Genomic DNA, 23,464 nt, shown 5'->3' on the forward strand with positions numbered 1-23,464 from the left:
TAAAAAAATGCCTAAAAGTTTTTTTGCCCCACTCCTTCCTAATTTATCCTCTCTAAGCTGCTGCCTAACTCCCCACTAGTTTTTTTTTATAAAAAACTGTATACATAATTTGATAGCCTATCGAATTTCGATAAAGTTCGGATATTTCTAATTTCAAAAAATCGTTTTTAATATGTTGACATTCCATGAAAACGCACTCTCGCATTATGACTTGAGAACCTGCCTTCCGTGCATGGAGGAGCCCTAACCTCACAATTTATCTGAGGCACTGTCGGTGTTTATTTCGCAGTAGTTTAAATAATCTGTGACATTAAGTAATAACTGGCGAAAATGCTGTCGCGAACAGCATTAATCATAAACCGGCGCATAATATCGACGACAACAGTGAATTGTCAGGTAAAATATTCAATAATGAATTTTAGGTTATGCGCGACCCCAGGAGAAAATGATGAGAGATGAATTAAATCTCTGAGTAATAATACTATTCCAGATAATCTCCGGTAGATCTATTCACCTCTCGCACAGGATAAATAATCCGACAATCACCCGGCATTCGTCCCTGAAGCTCTCTCGGTACTCACCGGTCCTCAGTACCTCCTTCGTGCGATGTTTGAGTACAGAGGACACCTCAGAGAGAGGGGAAACCCTGGGATCTGTTCTCCAAGCTGCGAAAACTCCTGTAGACAGCTCAACCCAATTTCCCACAGATAATTTCGTCGGGAACGTGACCCCAGAGGTTGTGACGACGACGAATATCGTGGAGAATATTCCACTTGGGGCAGAAGTACTTCCAGTAATCCCAGGTAAATTTTTATTAATTATTTGATCCCGGGGCATTCATTGTTCAATCCTAAAACGCGTTTTGGAAATCAACTTCTAAAAAATGAAGCCAAAAGATCTTTATCGTCATAAAAATGTTATGTCCATGTCTGTCATGTCAATGTCTCATTTCCTCAGATGCGCCCATAGCACCTCCAGTCCCTCCCCCAGAGGCCCTAGAGACACTATCAGCCCTGGCAGAGCCGACATTCCAGTCCGTGGGACTGGGTTCGTGGTGGCCATCAGGAATGATTCAACAGCTCTTCGAATACGTGCACGTGGGGATGGGGGCGCCCTGGTGGGCGACAATCATCATAGGTAATCAATTGTCGAAATTCTCTTTCCAATGATTCCATTATTTTTCTAAGTCATTTACTATTTTACTGGCAGGTACTGTTTGCATCAGAACTCTCATGTTTCCCCTGATCATCCATTCCCAGAGGAACGCAGCGAAAATGCACAACACTCTGCCAGGTATGCAGAAAATCCAGCAGAGGATTACCGAGGCTAGATCCTGTGGTGATCAACTAACTGCAGCAACGGAAACTCATAAACTTATGTTGTATATGAAGCAGCACGAATGCAATCCTATAAAGAGTATGATTGTTCCTCTGTGTCAGGTAATCAATAACTAATTAATTAGTTATGGTCTTTCAAAGACTAAATTGTCAATCAAGTTGAGATCAATGTAAACGATGATTGAATCTAACTGATCATTTATAATTTTTCTTCAAGCTTCTTTCATTTCAAGAAGATAATATTTTTAATTCTCAGGCGCCAATATTTATCTCATTCTTCTTCGGTCTAAGAGGAATGGCGAATCTACCAGTGGAAAGCATGAAATATGGGGGTCTCTGGTGGTTTGAGAATCTCACAATTCCTGATCCTTACTATATGCTGCCTGTCATCACAGCAGGCACCCTGGCACTCACGATGAAACTGGGTATCGATACTCCTCAGATGGAGAGCATGGGGGTATTCAAATATGTCATCAACGCACTACCTTTGATCATCCTTCCTTTTATGATCAATTTCCCAGCAGTAAGTGGCAATTTCACTTCATTGTTTTCCGTTTTCAAATGCTAGGGAGGGACTGGAATTTTTGTGGTGAACGTTGAGTTAAGAAGTCGAATCCGTACTAATTTTTGATAATTAATTCAAAGTGAATGAAGGATTGGGGGAGCAAATAAATATATTTGAATTTAACAGGCACTCACATTCTACTGGACGATAACGAATATTTACGGAATGTGTCAAGTGTTCATTCTGAGAATTCCCAAAGTTCGAGAATTTTTCAAAATTCAGGCAAAAATTAATCATCCTGCTGAGGCTCTGGCTAAACCAAAAAAATTCAAGGAAGGGTTCAAAGATTGTGAGTATAACCAAAAATGCAAATTAAATTTTGCATCCAGCAGAACTTCAATAGTCGACAATTTACATTCTAGCGTGGTCAAACATGAAACTAGCTCGAGAAATGACAGCGCGAGAACAGATTGACAGGGTCCAATTTAACAAAGCTGGGAGAGGACCTATCCAGAAAACCTACGCTTACAATCCAGTGCAGGAGCACCTGAAGAAAACTCAAGCGATGGCCAAGAAGAGCTAAATAAATCTGTACAGACTGCGTACCATAAGTCCTCTAATTTGTAAATTAAATTAGTTAAAAAAATACAGTAAATTGGAAATAAAGGCATTAACGCTCATTCTCATCTGTATTTATATTTCTTATCTAAAAATAAACATGGTTTCTTAATTAATTCCTGACAGTCACGCACTGATTTATCACTCTTACGAGGTGATTATTTTCAAGAGCTGCTGCAACTCGTTCTTTATCTGCTAATTGTTTGTTTACTGCTGCTTCAGAACTATGGGTTCCAGGATTCACTTCTACATTTACTTTGAAACGAGAGGGAAGGGCTCGGAGTAACTTAACTCTTATGGAGAGACCAATAAGGGTTACCATGCTGCAGTGGGGGATTGTCGGGGTGAATTTCACATCAACGAGGTTTTTCTTATTATCCACCTGATGATAAAAATTACGATATAAAACCAATAATAGTGGAACAAGAAATTGAACCTCAACTAAAGTCCTCTAGTTTCTCACCTGAATGAGTCTCTCCTCAACGACTTGTAGCTCCTCCAACGTGAGTGGATGCTCAGGATCATTAATATTCTTGATCAGGTCTCCAAGAAATAAAAATATATTAAACGACTTTTGAAATTTCAAACAAAAACATGCAAAACGTAGCTGTCAACTTACCGAAAATTTCCCTGGCATCAAACTCATCAACGACGTCCTCATCCTCATCGTCCACAGTTAGCAGTCTCTCCCCACTCTTTACATACAACTTGGGATTAATATTCTCCAATTTTTCCTCCATGATCACATCTGACAGCTCCTCAGAAAAATCCCTTTCACCACAATAACCAAAAAACGTGTGTATTTTCCTTCTTCATCCCCTCCTCGCTGAGCTTCATTTTACATGATCACGTGGTGAGGCCAATCAAAGTAGAGTGCAGGCGGAACCAGCATGTGACAAGAAATTTGTCAGTATCGACCTCTGTGTGTCACATACGCAATACACAGGACGCGTACGGCGTCCCGAGGATCTTGTCTAGTGTTTTGGCAGAGCATATAGACTAAAGGGGAGGCTCATGCTAATGTTAATAGAGACCCCGGCGGTCAGAGGCGTCACCGTCGATTTTGGTGGCCGGGTGAGCTGCCGAAAATTCGCCTGCTCATAAGACGCCGCGTAATAAATTGGAGTGGGGAGGAATCACAATTTTCATTTCATTGTATTCGCTGATTGAGATATGTACGAATGAGCAAACCTTTATATTCATGATCTACAAACGATTTCCTACAAGATTAGCTACAGTTCAATTAGAAAAAGTTGATTTAAAAATTTTTCTGCTCCCGGCATCGTGAGTAAAATGGACATGATGATTATTCGTTATGCACGGAGCTACAAACAAAATCAATACATGTACATTGATGTACTAACGATCTACAATCACGTACATTAATTTTTTTTTTCGTTTGCAACCCCTCGCCAGCTAAGTACATTTGGGTAACGATCGACCCTTTACAAATGGCGACTCACGTCGAGACACGCTGCCCCTTATAACCGCACTCTTCTAATCACCGATTTTTCTGTGTAAATAAACGTTGAAACTCCCGACTGAAGTGATAAATCAGCGTAAAAAGTCGAAACCTAAATTAAATAATCGGAGGAGTGTAAAAACTCAGTCGTTAAAAATTAATAAATCAAGGTGAAAAACGAGGACTTAGAATGGGTAACGTTATGGCAGCTTCAGCACCTCCACCACTATCGCCTTCATCGGCTCCATCCATATCATCACCGAACATTCAGAAGGATCAGCACCTTGGACAGCCCTCAGAAGCCTTCACCAAACTGGAGAATCCTGGGACTGTCGAGGATCTCCACAAACTCTGCAAAGGTGAGCTACAAAGTCCAGTTAATCTCCCCGCAGACTCATAATCAGTAAAAATTGGGAAATTATCACTGAGAGTGTGATCCGTCTAATCTCTGGTCAAACCTATAATTTCTGCTTTAATTGAGGAACGCGGGAAACTTAATTTTTGGGGGATTGCGCTGGCTCTGTGGAGGCCCCAGGGCTTTGTTCAGATTTTTTCACTGATGCTATTATAGGTTGGAGGTTTGAATTATGAATGATTTCAGATGTGTTTCCATCCAACTTCGAGGGTGCCAAGCTCATCATCAACAAGGGGCTCAGTAACCACTTCCAAATATCTCACTCCATCACTATGAGCTCTGTTATCAAGTCTGGATACAAGTAAGAAGGGTGGCAGAAGTTTCAATTTATTCCCGAGAAAAAATCATTTCTCTGAGGATTTTCATTTAATTTTCAATTATTCAGACTTTATAAAAGTAATGTTTCTTGTCAAGGTTCTCAGCAACGTACGTAGGAACCAAACAAACATCGCCAACGGAGGCCTATCCAGTCCTCTTTGGGGACATTGAGCCTGGAGGTAACATGAACGCAACTGTTCTCCATCAGTTCGGCCCCAGGATGAGGACGAAAATTGGTGCCCAGATCCAGAGGAGTAAATTTACAGTGGTTCAGGGAACGACTGATTACCGTGGAGATTCTTACACTGCATCATTGACCGTCGCTAATCCCGACATAATTAATAATTCTGGTGAGGAATAATTATTCAACCCTTTAGTTATTTCCTTTCGTTATTTTTTTCATGACCGAAAATTACCTTTGCAACTCTTCAAATGTAAACAAATCTCAAATATTAAATATTTTAGATCATTAGGGATAATTTGAATCTAAAAAAGTATACAATAAATATTTTTTTAATAATATAAAAATAGAGAATTAAAATTGCCTGAGTGAAGCAGTTATGAATAAATGAATTATCGGGTCGGTTTCAGGGGTTGTCGTGGCTCACTACCTTCAGAACGTCAATAAGCAGCTGGCACTTGGTGGAGAATTGGCTTATCAAGGGGGTCCTGGGGTACCAGGTGGTGCTATTGCTATTGCATCTCTCGTGGGGAGATACACCACTGGAGACTCAACCGTCAGTGCTAGTATTGGTAATTATGCAGTACTTCAAGAGAATTCATCCTCATTTTGCTGGAACTTTACACATTTAAAAATGATTTTATGTGGTTTTAATAGGCCCAGCATCGTGCCATATATGTTTCCACCAACGGGCTAGTTCGCAACTCCAAGTGGGAGTAGAGCTCGATGTTAACACAAGGATGCAGGAGTCAACAGCGACTATAGCTTACCAAATTGATCTGCCTAAGGCAGATCTTGTGTATAGAGGTATTTATGAAAAATCAAAATAATAAGGATATAATAATTTAATGAATTTTACTCCAATTTTTTAATTCGTCAAACAGGAAAAATGCACCAACTAATTTTTCTTTCGTTATCGCCATTTTCAGGGAGTGTGGATTCAAATTGGACAGTGGGTGCTGTGCTTGAAAAGAAATTACAGCCCTTGCCCTTCGCATTTGCCCTGAGTGGTCTTCTCAATCACAGCAAAGGACAATTTCAACTCGGTTGTGGATTAATTCTCGGTTAAAAAATGTCTTTCACTTTGGCATTAAAATTAAAATTAGCTCCATAAACTAAATAAATAAATTTACCAAGGAAAACAAATGATAACAACGTGCGAAAGGAACTGCTGCCATTGACCTCAGACTTTTATTCATTGCGAAAACCATTAGTTCTCAGAAACGTATTGTTTCATACACAAAAGATATGTGACATTTGCATTAGGATGATTCCTTGTTTGTATTATTACTCTGTCAATCAGCGTAATTAATAAATTATAAGCCCTTTATGTTCAAGTGAAACTCGCGACAAAATGCATGTACAAGTCTAGGTGTCACTGTTGTATTATTTGATTCTCGCGGAAAATTGAAGAAACCATGTCAACAAATTTACTTAACACTCATTCGATGTTTACCTGTATTTCTATAATATTGAATACCAAATTACAAGTATCGCAAATCAGCTGCCTGCATTTAAGGAGAAGTGGAAGAAATTGACATTCGAACTGTGCATTGAACAAACCAATGTTGAATAGAGAATTATATTGTTGAAGTTTGTTTTGTTTTGTTTTTTTAGCCCATGCAATCTGAAAACAGAATTGAAAAATTTTAATTGCAAAACGGAGAATGTCAGAATCGAACGGTGATATCAACGTCGGTTAAAAAAATCGAATAGACGGGGTAATATTCAAAGACCTCAAGAGGTCGTTCATTAATTCAAGAAGGCCGCTTAAAAAATAAAACCCATCAGATTCTTAAATTTGGCATCCCCTAATTGAGTCCTCTATGCAAATCGCAATAAAAAAATAAGACAAATAGGGAAGGGAAGCCTTTTGAAGGTAAATCTCCATGACCTGCGCATAGTTATTTGACAGTGGTGTTTGAAAGCCCTTCAAAATAGGTGCAACAACTACGTGCTCTCGACGGTTTTGTTGGAACTCCAAGTGACTTCAACGTCCACAATGTGCGTGACTGTTCCACGACTCTGAGAAAATCGTTTGTATTAATTGACATTCCCAGAAAACGCGAGCATTAAACAGTTCCTTTCAAAAAGAAAGGCAATGACGAGAAATAAAATTTTATGAATGAGAGGGAGAAGTCAAATCGATGGAACCCGGGACGATCATCAATGGCCGGCCTTGATACTTCTCACGAGTGCAACTCAATACCTCCACTCGACACAATGCCCCAGTCAAGTGATTCATCGTCGTCAATTCTGTTCCGTAAACATTTCACCGAGTTTTCATATTCCTTTCCTCCCTCTGCCTCTTGCAAGACACGTGCAGAATTCAATTCGTCACCGGTTTAAAAAGAGAGGAAAGTCCAGGGATGACACAAGCGCGTCCTGGTGAGAGTAAATACAGAGGCGAGTCCATAGCAAATGGAAAACTCAAATTTTGCCATGGAAATCCTTCAACCCTCTGTCACCCCCAACCGAGACCCTTGAGTCACCCATTTAGCGGTCAAAAATGGGTCCAGAAGAATTCAAGAGTTGAGGGATGAATCACATCAGGAAAATGAAGAGGCAGATGAACCGGGAACTCCGAAAAAAAAATTGATAAATTATCGAGCAATTATTATTGCACATTTCGCTGCTGATATTGAGGTGGTGCTTTCTTAAATATTCATCAGGAGAGAAGCACCAATGCATTGTTGAAAATGTCGACTTCAATTTCAACCAAATATTATTAAAATAATTATCTTCGAGAATATTCGAGGATTTCCTAAGTCTGTCTCTGATCGAGATCTTTCATCTCAGAACAGTCCACTTATATTTGGAAAAAAATAAAAACCATCCGTATGAGACCCCCCTCCCCCTGTATCAAAACGAAAGTAACAAACCGATAAGCCTCCCCCACACCAAACCGCCCGAACCGCAAGAAATCTAACTGGGTGAGTTCCACCAAGTAACACATCGAAGTATTTCCTTTGCTTTCAATGAAGAATAATCGCACTCGCTAATACTCTGTCTCTTTCCCCATTCGTTTCGGTCCGCGTTAAACGCCCTCCCTCTTCCACCCCCCCCCTCTCATTTGAGTTCAAAGCCGGGGGCAGCGAGTCCTCCTCCCCCTCCCCGATCAGGGCACCACAAGTATCGAGTCGTTTAATTTTTCCTCTCTCTTTAATATTTATTTTTTCTCTCTACTCCATTTGCCTCACTCCCTCGTTGTCCGTCTCAGTCACTCCTTCGGCTTCCCCTGGGCCTTCTTTACTCGTTGCGCACTCAGTCACTTTGCTCTATGTACATAATATACCAAACGCGAAGGCTCATACCGTCGATCATAGAGCTCCGGTTCTCATATGCACAACACGGACTTTTATTTCTTCTTACAACCTCACTCGTTGTGCATATACGGACTTGGCGGTTACTTCGATTTCAGGAGTGACTGGTGCTAGTGCATATCGAAGGGATTTCCCTGGCACCCCGTTGGGTGTCCTCGTTGGTGGGTGATTGTTGTCACTGTTGCAGAGGGGATGAAGGAGAGAAGGGGAGTGAGGGATGAACGGAATCTGGGGAAAATTCGACGAGGAGAGTATGGTGAGTTGATGGAGTAGTTTTTCTTTAATTTTTCTCACCCTTTGATTTCGGAATCACTAACTGGGCCGGTGGTCCGTGAGTCACTGGAGACCAGGGGCCGACTGTGGTGGATGTATATATGGTTGGATATCAGAGTGATAACGCCGCCTCTGGGTACGTGATAACGAGTCGCAGTTATTGGGGGGATTTATTCGGAGACTGCGGGTACTTTGAATTTTTTTTGCGGAAATTCACCGGTGGTTTTTCCTGACTTTGGCGAACGATTATTTTTTCCGCGAGTTGGGGGCTCAGCTGGGGGTGGCTATTGGTTGGCAATGGGGTGCTGGAAGTGTTGGAGACATTGGAGGTCTTCTGGTTGTTTGCATTTGTCGGTGGGAAATTATGGAGGAGAATGAGAATAATTTTTTTGGTGAATGTGGCGGATGGGTTTGAGGGGGTGTGTTTAGGGGGAGCTGCTGATTGGGATTTTAGAACGTCGGGGGACCTTCTCGTGGCGATGCGCTATTAATTTTGTATTCATTGGCAATGGTCGGGGTGGTGAGGTGCTGGAATGTTTTCTTGCTTAGGTTTTTATTTTAAAAGTATAATTTCTCGTATTTTCACGGTATGGGTGATTAAAATACTTGGCGTTGCTGAGTTTCGTGTCCTCGGGGATGTCATTAGTTTGACAACTGCGGCGCCACGTCACTCATAGACACCTGAGTCATTTAGAGAGCGAAGTTGTTGGATTCTTTTGGGCTGCGGTAATAATTCAGGGGGAGGGGGATTGTTTTGGAGGGAAAGCGATGGTTCGTTCAGTCATGACAGATTGGTATTTACGTTGATATTCAATATTCCTGGGATATTTCAAATGATGTTTCGATAATATTTCTGTTTATATGAAGGTACATTCGGAGATATTTTATTAAATTTTAATTGTCACGGGCCATATGGCAGTAGAAGACGATGACAGTCAGGGCATAATTTCTCAAGTTCTTGATTAATTCAATTTTTTTTACTTTCATAATGAAATTAAGAGTCATTTTACTGTTAAAATATGAGTTATTTCATGTCATGGTTTTTTCATTTTCCAAATTTGAAAATATTAAAAAATTGAATTTTATTTTCCTCACACGAAAACGGAATTTTGCAATTTTACTTTATCGACTGATTATTGTTGAATCGGCGAGGAAAATTAATGAGACCTCATCCGATGAAATGTTCGGCAATGAGTGAACAAATTGGAGTCACGAGGGATTCAAATCTAATTGTGAAGACATTCCCTCCGCTATTATTTTAATTTCATTTTTATCTTCCACGAGGTAATGAAACATTCATTCGATCGTTGAATAATTTGAATTGACTATTGAAGTTGAATATTTTATTGGAATAGAAACGTTTTTCCTTCACTATAGATGTCAAACTTTTTTTTGCGAAGACAATAAGTAAATGAAAATGACGAAAAAAAAATTTATTGCCAAACATCGATATTGGAAAATTTTTTAAATAAATCCCATCTCATCCGTCCGCGTTATCATTACTCCCCAAGGATTGAGGGCTTTGCAAAATTATAAATGTAGTAAAATGGAACTTTTGTGAATGTTGCAATCGTCGTGTTTACAAGAAGTTGGCGTCTTCAGCTAGAGCAGCAAGATTCTGGCATTTTTTTTATTGTCTTGTTTTTTAACAGCCGGAGATCACGTGATATGCCAAGAATATCAGATTACATAATTAATGATATGGTGAAAATATCCAAAGATGTATTTCGATATACTTAGAGATGTAGAATAAAATCTTTATAATTTAGAAATGAAATTTTTAACGACCTCTTGGAATTTTTGAGTGCTTACTTGGTCGTTATCAGTCCCTGGGGCCGTTGGACAGTGGAAATGATCACGTCGGGGTCGTCCGTAACAAAAGTCAGGGTTCACGTAAACGATTCATTAAATCATGCCGTCCAAGGCGTCGGCGTCTGCTCATTCTACTTATTTTTATAATCCTCGAAAATAAATTCAAACGCGTCAGCGAACCCGGTCATTTGGTTGTATCTCTCAAGTGCTCAGTTTTATCGAGAAAAGTGATAAGACCTTTTTTAAGGCCCCTGAAATGTCCTACAAAAAATGCTCTATAAATTTTCATCATAAACTCGATATATTTCGAGATATTTCCGGAATATCTTGCGCAAAAGTTTTGCATTGTGATATCTGTCAAAAGCTTCGATGATTACCCCCCTTGTATCTCCAAAACTATTGGTTTTATCATAAAAAATGATAATATCATTTCTGAAGCTTATCAAATTCCCCACAAAAAATTGTATATGGACTTTTTTCATAGACCTGATGGATTCAGAGATATTTCGACATTGTATGCAATATTTTGTTGGCTTGGTTATTACTAAAAATGTAAGAGTGAATTTCTCCTTTCTACTTCATAATTTCCTCAAAATAAAAGCATTTATTTTATGTTCATTGTGAGGCGGACGCGAGGAGAACCACATCCTTGAGAACAGAAAGATTCCTGTCTGCAGAATGATATTTATACTCCGCAAAAGAACGAATGTCGACTGATAAGATTTTCCTGGTCTCTTCAATGAAAAACTCGTTGTTATTTTTATTCCCCTTTTTCGCTGTTTTGCAGAATGCGAGGGATCATCGAGTGTTTATTAAATCGTAAATGGCGGCGTTGGGTTTGAGGATAGCGGTTCGTTCACGGAATCAGACAGCCACTACCTATCCGCGTGTTTTGCTCCGCCTTCCCCCAAACTCGTGTTTTACGTCATCGTGCATCGGGGATAAATGCATGAATGCACTATTCAGTGATACTCAACTCTTTGAACTCTCCTTCAAATTTTTCTTGAATTAAATTATGTTTGCGGCGAAATTATGAATTCTTCGATTTTTTTTGTTTCACTGGTAAAACATCTCACATTAAAATTAAATTTAACGTTTAAAAATCTCATCATTTTCAACAAAACAACAACATTGTTCTCCTCCAATCACCCTCTCTTAAAAAAATGTACAATTCTCTCCTTCCTGCCTGCGTCTCATCCTTCAACGGACCCCTGACCGCACGTCCACCCGGGTCCAGCTCTTATCTCTTCGCTGTTTGTCCCTGAGTGGCTTCTGTTCCATTGTCGAAACGATCATGGACTTTTCCCTCAGATGAAAATGAAAGTCTGCGGGAGCAGACGTTGACTCACGCGACCCTCTCTCACCGCCACCCCATGCGAAACACCCTCAGGGTCAAATTCCACAGGTCCTGATGGCCCTTCCATCCCCGCAGTTCCCCAAAACTACCTCCAATGTTAACCGAGTTGTTCCATTGCACACAAATCCACATAATCCTCCACTTCAGCATTTTCCGTGGAATGTGCATGCGTTTGCGTGACGTTCGATCATGTGCGAATACATAAGAACCAGTGAATCATTCAAATTGTCAAAACAAATTTATTGGTAAACGAAGAATTAGTGGAAATGATGTTGCATTGTGTTTCTAAAAACTGGTGGACAAAGTTGACAGAAAAAATATCAAAAAAATATTTATAGGAACTTTCTGTCAAAAAATGTCTTTACATTTGTTTGAACTTTACGAAGATTTTAGAAAAAAATGTATATTTCAAATATATCGTCGATATTTTTGATCGAACTATCGGACAATTTCGGTATATTCAACCGTTCGAAAAAGGTTATCACCAGGCGGCCTCTCACAACCGCTTTCGCATGTAGCACGAACCCCATCATCACCCCCGTCATCACCTTCCCCATCTACCCATCCCACAGGCACTCGACCCCGCAAGAGGTCAGTTTTAATCCCCAAAAAAATAACAATTTGTTGCTCCATCCGATCTTCCTGAAGCAAACATTAAATTTAATCCAACTTCCTCGTGCTTCGAGATACGTTAGTATCACATCAGCTAATCGCGGAATGATTCGCACTCGTCTCCACGTGAGGAACATTTTAATTCCCCAAAAAATGTAAAAGCCACGTGTCTCAGTGTCCACAAGCCAACTGAGTGTCAAGAGTAAAACGTCCCGCGGCACAAACTGACTGATTTCATAAAATACCGAGTGATAATGCACCAACACTCAGTCAAATGCCTGTACAACGATATCTCTGACTTACATTGCACATGGGCCTTCTATCTTGAAAGCGCGAAATACGGTTGGACATGGCCGTAGCATTATTACTACGTGCGATATGAGTTATCTCAGGGACCTGATATCGTTGGTTCGCTTATATGCCCCGATGACTTCGAGTCCATAATGCGTCTAGTTCATATCCAGTCGCACTTTTGCCGAGTTGTACGGCTTCTCTGAGCTTAACAGGTGCCAAGATGTTACGGTTTTTATATCATCATCGGTGGACCCACTGAACTGCTCAGGTACAAATATTTTCAGTATTCATTTGTCATTTTGTCACCCGGTGGGAAATATTTTGGAAAAATTAGGGAACTGGCCATTCATTAACTGATAATTTACCTGTCGATATGGAAATTTTATCTGATGGCTCTGATAAGGATGACCACTGGTGCCGAAAATTTCCCCGATTTTAAATAAAAATCACGGAAAAGTTTAATTCCTCAGATTTTTTTAAAGGGAATTGCGTGAATTGTTATCAGGTTTTTTATGTAATCAGTGGATTCTGGAAATGTCGGGAGTTATCGATAGATCAACTGGATGTTTCATGGACCTATCCATCCGCTGATCGGTGATCAGGTCACGATTGTACCCAAAAATATTTAACAGAAAATTTCTCGGAACGAGACTCCCCATGAATGATTCAAGATGAATATTCCCCTCATTAATAAAATCTGTCATCGATTGCCAATCCCCGGACTTCCGATATAAGACACCATCTGGCCGACTTGTAAAAAAATACCGTCACGTTTTATATACAAGCGGTGTCGTTTAATTTATCAAAGAACACGTGAGTCACTGTACGACGGAATTTTCTCTCGCTGAACTGAATTTGATTTAATTGAGTGTTCATTCACTGAAATATGAAGCGAAAGCAAAAATAGGGGAATCGATACAATTCCATGAACTCCCATTCCATTAACAAATTTTTTTCCTTCATTAAATGGTCCAACGAAAGGCATTGGATTCCGTCCGTTGAAAACGACAAATCAACAATCGATTGTTAATTACAAATCAAGTTAGTTTTGTCCGACCGCTGCGGTTATTGGACGACTTTTCTACGCGTTGAGGAAAGACTCAGCCAGTTGGAGCTGAAAATCATGACATTGAGAGCCCCTGGTTAGTGTGCAACTAGTTCAGATAAGGTATCGCTTCGAGTCGCGATATCGTTCGGTGTGACGCACATACGGTTACTCGATTCAAGTGAGGGCGATGCCAACGTACGGAGGGAATCGAGGGATTCGAGAGGCGTAACCGAAGCGATTCCTCCGCGTTCAGAGCTACTGGAGTCTCCCCTAGATGATTTTTTTGTTGTTTTCTCCTCCTCTCCCTGCACTCCACAGAGATTAGATTAGAAAATTCACAGTGATTTACGAGCAGAGGGTGTCTGTCACCTTTTTTTGGACATTTCTCGCTAATCAAATATGGGAGGGAGGGTGTTTACTCGGTGCTGACGCATTGGGGGAAAAAGTAATGAAGGAAATTCGGAACAAATACGAAGAGGTCTAGAGGTCGATGGGAAAAACATGTTTTTTTCAAGTCAATAACTCATTCTTCTCCAATGAATATAATAAATAATTTGATGCAACTGCAGTTGGTCAGGTAGAATAATTGTTTCAGTGAATCAAAACAAGCTGGACAATATTTTGAAACCGAGAGTTACCGAATTCTATTAATTATCATAACATAATTCATCCTCTCACGATTTTTTTCGTTGCAAGAGCCCCAATTTGAAATGAAACTTTTTTCTCCGGAATTTTGGGGTGTCGTTGGGCCTCTTGTTTTGGCGATTGAGTCTAGGTCAGGTTTTAGAAGCTGTCAGTCTGTGTCACGCCTCCCTGTATGACTGTGATAGAGTAATCTCTGCGGGCACAAGAGATTAGCCAAGGACGTGAAGATAAACCACGGCATTGTTGCATTTCCCTCTCCGTTCAGTCAAGCTCCTGTTTCTGTCGCCACCACTTTCCTTGCGACGATTTTTCGTGACCATAGGAATAACAAGTCATGGATTGCGTAATTTTTTCGACAGATCATAATCAATGAAACGAGATCTAATTCTTCCAAAATAAAAATAACATCACCATAAATATCTAAATGATATTTTGCAATCAACTTGTGCCAAATTGTTCCTGCGATGACTTTGTCAGTCAATAATATCACTTCGACTTTTTCTCATTAAAAAAATCACGTGCAATTATAATTAGTGAATTTACTGCTGGGAAATGTCGACATTTATTCAGTGACTTTTCGTTAAATCCCATCAACACAAAAAGTAAAAAATAAATTGCGCATGAACAAGCGTATGATGTCCTCGTCCAGCATAATTAGCACCGTTTCAAATAATCGCATGGGCCTCTCCGAGGGAGGGCACAAAGTGGGTTGCGCCTCGGGACAGGGGACCTCTGCTTTTTCATACTGATAACGCGCCCGCATAGGGGCATCCAAATGAGCGCACTCGTTACTCACAATTTTTTTTTTCATTCCTTATGCTTTATTTCATGTACATTGTGTGCGGTTTCCCTGGGCTACGGCCACCACGAGCCCCGCGCGAATGGGTACCAACGTCACGTTTCCGTTTTGTTACTATTTAGCCTGGGAAAATAATGTTTTTGTTCTTATCAATTCGTGGGTACGACTACGCGGGTTACTCAGCTGCATAAAAATTACAGGGGAACTGTAACTCGCTGCAGGATTTGTAGAGACTGGGAAGGTGGGGGGAGAATTTTTTTTTTTGGGAAATTACATATTTGAAACTGAGGAATTTATTGGAATAATTAATTTATTAATTTCTGATTCATAAATAATCAATTGTAACAGTCGCACTAAATAATTCTATTCGCTTCTAATGGAAATTTTATTTCAAGAAATAAATCGTTTCAGCTGATCTTTTTTTTATGCAAATGCATAAATTTTCACGATGCGTTCAACCTGATTTGAAAAACATTGCGTTATCTGCACGAAAAAAAATGAACAACAATAAAACGCCTGAGTTGGCCCATCCTCGCAACATCCCTCATCTCCATAAATGTCAGTGCCAATTCGAATGTAAAAATTAATGAATTTGAGCCCAACATCTCGGTGACACCCCCTGGGTTCCTAGAAGTTGTTGCCCCTTGTTGTCCTAACATCTGGGCGTGTGGTAACGAATCGATTAGTCCTGACAAAGTGGAGACACCGGAGGTGCCGCGTTTTTCGAGTGCCAGATACTGCTGCACGCAGCACGACTGCAGGGTCTCACGAGAAATTCAGAGGGAGAAATCCGCCTCCCTGTAAACGCCCCCGAGAGACTTTGCTCTATCACTCGTGCGCAGGCGAGTGGAATTGGCTTGTCAAAACAAATTGAGGGGTCGGGTATTCGCATGATCTCTCGGAAGAAATAATTTATGAATTTTTTTTTCCACTAATGTCACCACTGCATCCAAAATTTCCAGAACGAATCACTAAATCGCCTTCTCCCCCAAAATTACCATTCGCCGTAAGACTTTGATCTTGAGAACCACTGAGTTAGCAATTCCCGGTGAACTACCGTACGATATTTTATGAGTTCCATAAGGAAACGTCTCAAGTACATTGATTGTTTCCACCTTCCCAGCACGACCTGTTGCCTCCACTTGTTCACCGTGCGCGACAAAAAAAATTATTCAATCGATGAAAAATCGAAATAACTGAGAGCGTTCAATGACCCTCGATCGCGCTCCCTTGTCAATCCCGCGGATTTCTAATTAATTTCCCAAACCCTATTCCTTCTGAAATAAAATAGCCATGAGTTCCCTGACGCGCAGAGAGTCACATTCAGAATGTTATGAGCTCGTGTGCGCATGTATGAGCTTTGAAATAAATACGTGCTGCGAGTGAATTGTGGTGCACGAGGAGAAATAATAAAAAGCGTGGGCAATGTATGCCGTGGAAATGTTAAACAATACGTTGACTGTTCGACGAACTGATGCCATCTGTGCTTCGTGAAATGAACTTGTCTTCCTCGATCTATTAATTTTTCTCATGAAGAGGAATTAAACAAAAAGCGCGAGGCTGTCTTATGGTCCTCAATTTGTTATTTATTATTTTTTTTTCTTGAGAAATTTGTAGCGAAAGATAAGTGAAAAATGGAAAAAACAAACACTTTTCCCTCGGTCTATTCCATCTTCGATTGATAGTCTGCATTTCCGGTCAATAAAAAAATTTAACGACTTGAAATCTCCACTAAAAATGCAAAATTATCATCTGTTGACGTTGGAGCCTCCGATTTAATTCGCCCGATCAACGCCGCGAACTCGATTTCTTATTTTTCCCTTTGTACACTTGATTCACGGAATACATTCGAGAGAGTAAGAAGAAATGAATGTGAGAAAAAAAAAATCCACAACTACCTGGTTTGTATACCGAGAGGGGAACGCTTGCGAGCAGTGGACACAGCCCCAACAATTCTCTCTCGGTTTCTAGTGTACGCCTGACGTCACATCCTGGAGTAAACGGACATCCGGTCTTCTGGACTCCTGGCCCAGCGCGATAACAAAATCTGCGCCTCGAGGAATAAAAAATGAAAAAAAATGAGAGAATGAAGAAGAAATTTTTTTTTTTCTGTTCAACTGGTCGATGGTCTGTACTCGTGGGCTTCGCCTGGTGTTGGGGGGGGGGGGTTTATTCTGAATATTTGGAGTTCATTTGTGTTATCAGGCTGGTGTCGACGCCCTCCTGGTTGTCTACGTGCCATCCATAAATTTCGGCGATAAGGGGCAGACGTTTTATTCACCATGGGATGTCCTGACCCTGTTCTGTTTCCTTAAGTTTGCGGTGAGTGAAGTAAAACGCATGTTCTCGTTACATTGATAGGAGCTTTCATGTATTACTTCACTTCCTAGACAAGGAAATGACGTGATTAGAATAAATAAGATGTTTATTTAGCATTTATCTGACCCTTCAACATTTTTTCTGAGCGTTGATTAATGTATTCGATTTCATTCAATTGATAAATTTTTTTTCGGCTGACGCAACCCCCCAATTATCACTTGTTTTGCCCGCCTGGAGGTGCAAAACCACCAGCGCTTCTTCGGTGGAGTGATGAGATCGACATAAATTTTTAAAATGTATTTTTTCAATTGAATAAATATCACCCGCCAAAAATTTCGTGTCTCCTCTGGCGTCGGCTTGTCGTACCCTTCACCCAGAGACGAAGGACCATTATGAAGTGGTGAAAACGCTCTGTCAAGAGGACGACGGCAAATATTTACCTCGTTATTGTTTTACTGGCGGTGCTTTGTTGCACAGGATTACGTATTTATGGTGTGGCATAGAGTGCGTTTATTCATCTGCTTTGGAAAACCGCAAGAGCCGTAATATTATCCCCCGGATTAATTTGCGTTCAGACGTTTTCGCAAATAGTGGTAATGGTGGAACACAACTGCCAATAGGGGGATAAGTCCGGGCCATAATGGTCTCGTAATTACGTAATTAGGGGAGATTTCTGTTGTATGAAAGATGCCGCGTGAGATTTTACAAATTTTCAAAATTAAATGCGTAATTTTGATCGAACCCCAAATTACGTTGCGTTAAATTACTTCATTTTCATCGGACCTTCATTCTCACTCGGAAATTACGTCACTTTCGCGTAAATTTTATTGATTTATTTATCTCAGTTTATTTTAAAGCAAAAGCTTCAATAATTCTTCTCATATTTACTGATGCAATAAGAGAATTTCCCCCGCATTCGTCCGTGAAAAAATATTGTTTGAGCTTTAAACATTTATTTGTCCCCCGTCTCAATGCAGTTCTTTGATCTCGACTCGGAAGATTGTTTATAGGATGCGGATTTTTCGGAATTTAAACCACTCCGGAGTGTTTTAATCCTGTGTACCACACACAAGAAAACGTTCTCCCACTGGAGCAAACAATTCGCTCATATTTCGTGGCTTTTCGGTTTGTATTTGTTTGCACTGGACGTGTGTCAGAGCGGTCGGGAAGCATGGAGATAGGCAAGTGGAGTGGGTCAGTGGATGATATTCAGGCGACTCGAGGAGCTCGTCCACGTGAAGTCAAGAGTCACATTCTGGGCTTTGGGGAAGTTTCAAGAGGTTTTGGGATCAGGTCAGGGTCTAAACTAAATTGTTTTTGAATAATATTTGACTTGGTTCTGCTAACTCTTTCGTTTTGACGGCTCTCGTATTTTCGGATGGATAATTAAACCCTTGGGGAATTCTTTTAATTATAAATTAACGAGTGAATAAATAAATTGATAGATAAATCGCTTTTTTCGTTGAATTTAAAGAGTCAAAGGGCGTTTACCCTGAGTACTTTAATTGTCCCATTTTTCCTCCAGGTCTCGACGGGGAAAAATACTCCGGGTCACAGCGGTGACCCCTCCACCCAGACGATTGATTTATGACACTTGACTGTACCCTATATCATCCCATATTCCACTCAACGGTTCACTTGACATCGACTTGTTGCATTCGCTGGGGGAAACTTGAATTTTTGGAGATTGAGAGATCATCGGGGACAAAGCCACCGCCTGGAGTACATGGCGCCTGGGAGTTGTTGTTTCACAGTGGATCGTTAATTATCTAACGGGGGTCGGTTCGTGGCGCTTAAATTGCGATGGCGGGGAAGACACTTGTTTCTTGATTCGGGGGAAGGGAAGGGACGCCCTGCTGGGACAACTCCGGTTACGCCACGCTGTCTGTGTTACGTTTGTTCACAGCATCATCATCCAGCTGGTGAAATTGGGTGAAAAAATGGCATGTCAGGGAGATTATTTGAATTATCATAAGTGGCTGTTAAGTTTTTCTTCTCTGGAGAGGTGCACGGAATATTTTTTTGGAATAATATATTTTAGTTTTACGTAATCATATGTATTTTGATTAAATTTTGAATTATCATTATTCTGTTTGATAAATTTCATTGACATGAGAAGGAAATTACCAATGATTTTCTCGAACCAGTGAGACGATGCCATCACTTATAAAAATGTCACCCAAAAAAAAATGTAACGAATTTCTCGAGTTTAATTCATCGTGAGAAAAATAGAAAAAAATGGGGGATTAACAAGACCACAGATCGAAAAAATAATAGTAAAAAATTGAGGGAGGAGAAAATGCAGATTATTTATGAGCAAAATTGAGTTGGGGAGGATGATAAGATTTTTTTTCCTCATATTTTTTCTCCACTCTCGGCTTTTCGGGTCGAAGGAGTACTAATGGGTCTGAACGGGCCGTTGAAAAGCCCCTGAAAACGGGAATAAATGGGGCAACGTGATACCCAGACACTCGGGGAAAAATGGACCAAACAACAGACACTCCTTTCCACCCGGTGAATTCTAATTTTCGGCTCTGATTTTGAAATAAATTTAATTTTTCGAGAATCGTGGAAATTTTTTCACTTTCACGCTTGACTTCCTGTGTACTCTTCCGAGGGGGATTGTTTCCTCCGCTCTTAATGACTCAGTGAGACGGAGGAGTAAAAGGGAAGAGAGACTGAAGAAACGGATTCATTCGTGCGATATTTGCTCTGGCATTGAAACGTTCCGGTACTGCCAGCTGGGTTATAAAAAAGGAAACTTGTGTTTCTCGGAGGTGTAAGTGTTTACCCCGAACCCCCAGAAATACAAACAGGGAAAAATAAAATCACAGGCGGCTCCCCAAGCAATTAATAAGCCGAATAAAAAAGCCCGTCTCAGCGGTTTATTCCTTCGACCGTTCATTGTTGAGAAAAAATAACAGATTATGATTTTGTCTCGTTATTGGGTGCACCGATAACACCACGAATAACCAATGGATCATGATTTGTTTATAATAGGGTTCCAGATAATACGGGAGTCTAGCGAGTCGTTAAGATAACGGGTTAGTGACCGTCTCTGAATATTGGATTTTTTTCATCTGAAGAAAAAATTGAAAAAATTTATCTTGAACAAGAGTAACGAAATTCTGAGATGAAGATATTGTTTTTAGGTATATGAGACACATCCGTACAAAAAAATAATTAATTTTACTCAGGGTTTTAATGGACTTTTTCAAAAATTGATAAATAATTCCCTTCATGTAACTCAATTAATTATATCGCAATAGATAGACTAATTTATTAATTTCCCTCAGAGGAACCCGTATTTTTTTTTTCATTCTATCGCTAAACATCGGTGATGATAATCTCCAAAAATAATCAGCGAGTAGCTGATGATTTTTTGCAGACGTTGTGGCGCTTTCGACTCCCAGACAGTGCGTCGACACCCCCATATGGGAAAGGTTAACCCCTCTTGACATTGAGAACACTAGAATGACGGATAGATTTCGAGGAAGGGCCCGAGGGCACTCGTGGACCTGCTGAAGAACGGGGCGAGAGAAACGAGAGCAGCAGGTCCCCGACAAAAAACGGCCCTCTCCCTCTCAGTCAAAAAAAATATCCTAATCCCGACACATCGTTGAAAATACATAAAAACCGTAAAGTTAACGATTCCCCTTTTTTTATCGGCTCTTTCCTTTTTCGGAGGTTTCATTGGACTCTTGAGGAGCCATTAATTACGTCTAAAGGGTGATTCTGAGTGATTTAAGAGGAGTATCGAACATTTACAACTCCTGAATGAGTGAGACTCGAGGAAATTTTGATAAAAAGTTGCTTTTTAGGTGCAACTAACGTGGAAAATGACCCAGAATAGGTTGTCAAGTGGTTATAAAATCAGCGGGGGCACCTCAAACCCAGACATTTGTGGGCCATTTGTCTTGGTAATACGTGTTTTACAGGAATTTGTTACCAATTTACAAGTCGTGGAGGTATACGAGACTGAGAGTTGGAAAAATTGAGGGAGGGTAGATTTTTATTGCGTTTCGCACCATTTCTGGAGGACAGCGCAACTATAACTGTCCTTACGAGCATTCCAGGAAGCGTGATTAATATATTCTGAGGATAATAACCGCGGAATTATCGAGAATTATTTACTACTAATTAATTAAAGAAGATAACTTCATCAGCAATGACTTTGTGTAATGGTCATCGAATCAAATAGTTCTGGTTAAAAGCAAAAATATTTTTACTCATCAAACCCCGTGAATCGGGGATCGATTAAAATTAAATTGAAAAAAATTATTTTGCCAAAATTCTGTCAATTTTCAAAAAAAAACTTGTTTAAAATTTTAGTAAATTTTAAAGGCCGATGATCTCGCCTTTTTTCCGACGATACTGCTCCTTCCGTCCCTCACAAAGCGAAAATGCAGAATCACGAAAGAAATGAAATAACGGAGGGATTGAGCAGAGCGTCGAGTCCATAGTTCGTCACGGATCGTCGCATAATCGAGAGCTCGACCAGTGCCACATAAATTCCACAATAAACTTCGAAAGAATACAATGACGTCACGAAATTTCCACTCATGTACAGCTCCTTGTTTTTTCAACCACATTGTTCCATCACTCCGTGTCCGCATCTCTCTGCAACGCCCCCGCTCGCTCTCCCTGTCGTTCATTTTAATTGCATTTCAACATTTCAAATTAATCACTGGCTGATATTTGTTCACCGCAAATTTTTATTATTCCGTGATAGTTCATCGATCTCGCGATCACGATGATTTATGATCGACGCAGTGGAGAAATGGAATCAGAGACTATTATTACGATTTTACCAATACCAGAGAAATCAAATTATGAAAAATACTGTAGAGAAGAAGAGAAAAAATGCGATTGCACCAATCGAAGGGAAAATTGAATGAAAAACAGTAAAAAATTCCAGAGAGATAAGAGAGTTCAATGAAAAAAAAAATGCAACTAAAAAAAGTGGAGATATCCAACGAAATAATATTAACGTTTATTCCGCCATTACGGCTGAAATAAATTAACAAAAAATCACAGAAAAAAGTCATTCATCGCGTTCCATGAAAAAAAAATGAGACTGAACCCGAATGAGAAAAAAATAGAATAAAAAGCACAAAAATATTTGAATAGAGATAAGAAAGTCGTTCGAAATTCAAAGACGTTATGAGGCAACTCTCAGTGACCCGTGTGGACACAAGGGTCGGAGTCTCGAGGAATAAATCACCGAATGGATTCTAGCATAAAAATCATCTAATTACCATTAACTATGAAAACGTGACATTTAGTGGAAGTTGCGAATGCAGTGGGACGCACACGTGCTGCAAGGGGCGGTGGGGGAAGGGGAGGGGGAGAGGTTCGAGAACAGAGCCCCTTCAGCTGTACTGTGGCCGCAAACACATGCCACAAATCCCCCAGAGGGATATTTGCTGGTTTTACGACGAGACTCGTGCCTGAAAAATGTACCAGGCAAAAGGAAAAAATAACATTTAAGACAAAACCAGTGGTAAATAACAAATCGCACTCTGGGGATGCTCTGTTGCCACACCTATCACTCGAAACATCCACTGGATACTCCAGAAGGAAGATTTATTGAAAAAATATCTAACCACTCAATATGAAACGCAATTTTTATATGAAAAAACAGTTAATCGCAGTTTGTAAATAAACGACAGAACTGGATGATATGGTTTTATAATTGTTCATTGACATTTGAAAAGAAATATGAAGGGTGAATATGATACTAAATTTGTTTAAATTATCAGATGGATCTTCTCGTCTTCAGCCGCACTTGCATAATTTATTTATTGTTATTAGTGAACCTGAGACTGAGTGATAGCCATCAAGATTGGATTACTAGGTGATTGATTGCATCGACGCTTAGTGTGCATTCCATTCGGCGATGTCAAGTCATACATATGACAGAGATTTTATTATGTACCGTTTAGTGTAGTTAATTTTCGTCGCAAAACCGCATGTATAAATAACTGCAAATATTCGAGGAATTTTAAGTGCATTGGATTCCTGAGAATTGAAACCGAGAAATTCTCGGGACTTACTCATCATAGATTGACGCATTCTGCTGTATCGGATCTCAATAAATTTTTTCATAAGCATTTTTATTATTTATTGTAGCTAAAAAATTCAAC

General features: G+C 40.1%; 5 protein-coding genes across 8 annotated transcripts in view; 3 read left to right on the forward strand and 2 right to left on the reverse strand.

The window, feature by feature from the left end:
• The window catches only part of LOC135163353 (arylalkylamine N-acetyltransferase 1-like), a 99,962-nt gene that overhangs the window by 17,247 nt on the left and 59,251 nt on the right, over positions 1 to 23,464 (reverse strand). The window lies entirely within an intron of this gene.
• LOC135163347 (mitochondrial inner membrane protein OXA1L) lies at positions 140 to 2,522 on the forward strand. Its single transcript, XM_064122723.1, has 7 exons — positions 140 to 396; positions 491 to 803; positions 958 to 1,137; positions 1,210 to 1,439; positions 1,594 to 1,860; positions 2,029 to 2,191; positions 2,265 to 2,522. The coding sequence occupies exons 1-7, from the start codon at positions 331 to 333 to the stop codon at positions 2,423 to 2,425; spliced, it is 1,380 nt and encodes a 459-aa protein (XP_063978793.1). The 5' UTR covers positions 140 to 330; the 3' UTR covers positions 2,426 to 2,522.
• Positions 2,519 to 3,416, reverse strand: LOC135163358 (MIP18 family protein galla-2). Its single transcript, XM_064122742.1, has 3 exons — positions 3,080 to 3,416; positions 2,924 to 3,003; positions 2,519 to 2,842 (listed from the first exon to the last, which is right to left on the reverse strand). Exons 1-3 carry the CDS (start codon positions 3,198 to 3,200, stop codon positions 2,573 to 2,575), a joined length of 471 nt encoding a protein of 156 aa, XP_063978812.1. The 5' UTR covers positions 3,201 to 3,416; the 3' UTR covers positions 2,519 to 2,572.
• On the forward strand, positions 3,874 to 6,429 carry LOC135163350 (mitochondrial import receptor subunit TOM40 homolog 1). Its single transcript, XM_064122727.1, has 6 exons — positions 3,874 to 4,281; positions 4,524 to 4,638; positions 4,752 to 5,005; positions 5,247 to 5,408; positions 5,494 to 5,643; positions 5,766 to 6,429. Exons 1-6 carry the CDS (start codon positions 4,113 to 4,115, stop codon positions 5,903 to 5,905), a joined length of 990 nt encoding a protein of 329 aa, XP_063978797.1. The 5' UTR covers positions 3,874 to 4,112; the 3' UTR covers positions 5,906 to 6,429.
• The window catches only part of LOC135163338 (box A-binding factor-like), a 33,975-nt gene continuing 18,532 nt past the window's right edge, over positions 8,022 to 23,464 (forward strand). The window contains exon 1 of one of the 4 annotated variants that reach the window (XM_064122699.1): positions 8,022 to 8,415. In XM_064122699.1, coding sequence (XP_063978769.1) covers positions 8,352 to 8,415 — 64 coding nt within the window. In that variant the 5' untranslated portion in view covers positions 8,022 to 8,351. The remainder of the gene's footprint in view (positions 8,416 to 23,464) is intronic. The other 3 variants (XM_064122697.1, XM_064122696.1, XM_064122698.1) reach the window with 3 other exon arrangements.

Source organism: Diachasmimorpha longicaudata, chromosome 6, assembly GCF_034640455.1.
Source record: "Diachasmimorpha longicaudata isolate KC_UGA_2023 chromosome 6, iyDiaLong2, whole genome shotgun sequence".
In the NCBI taxonomy this organism is placed as follows: domain Eukaryota; kingdom Metazoa; phylum Arthropoda; class Insecta; order Hymenoptera; family Braconidae; genus Diachasmimorpha; species Diachasmimorpha longicaudata.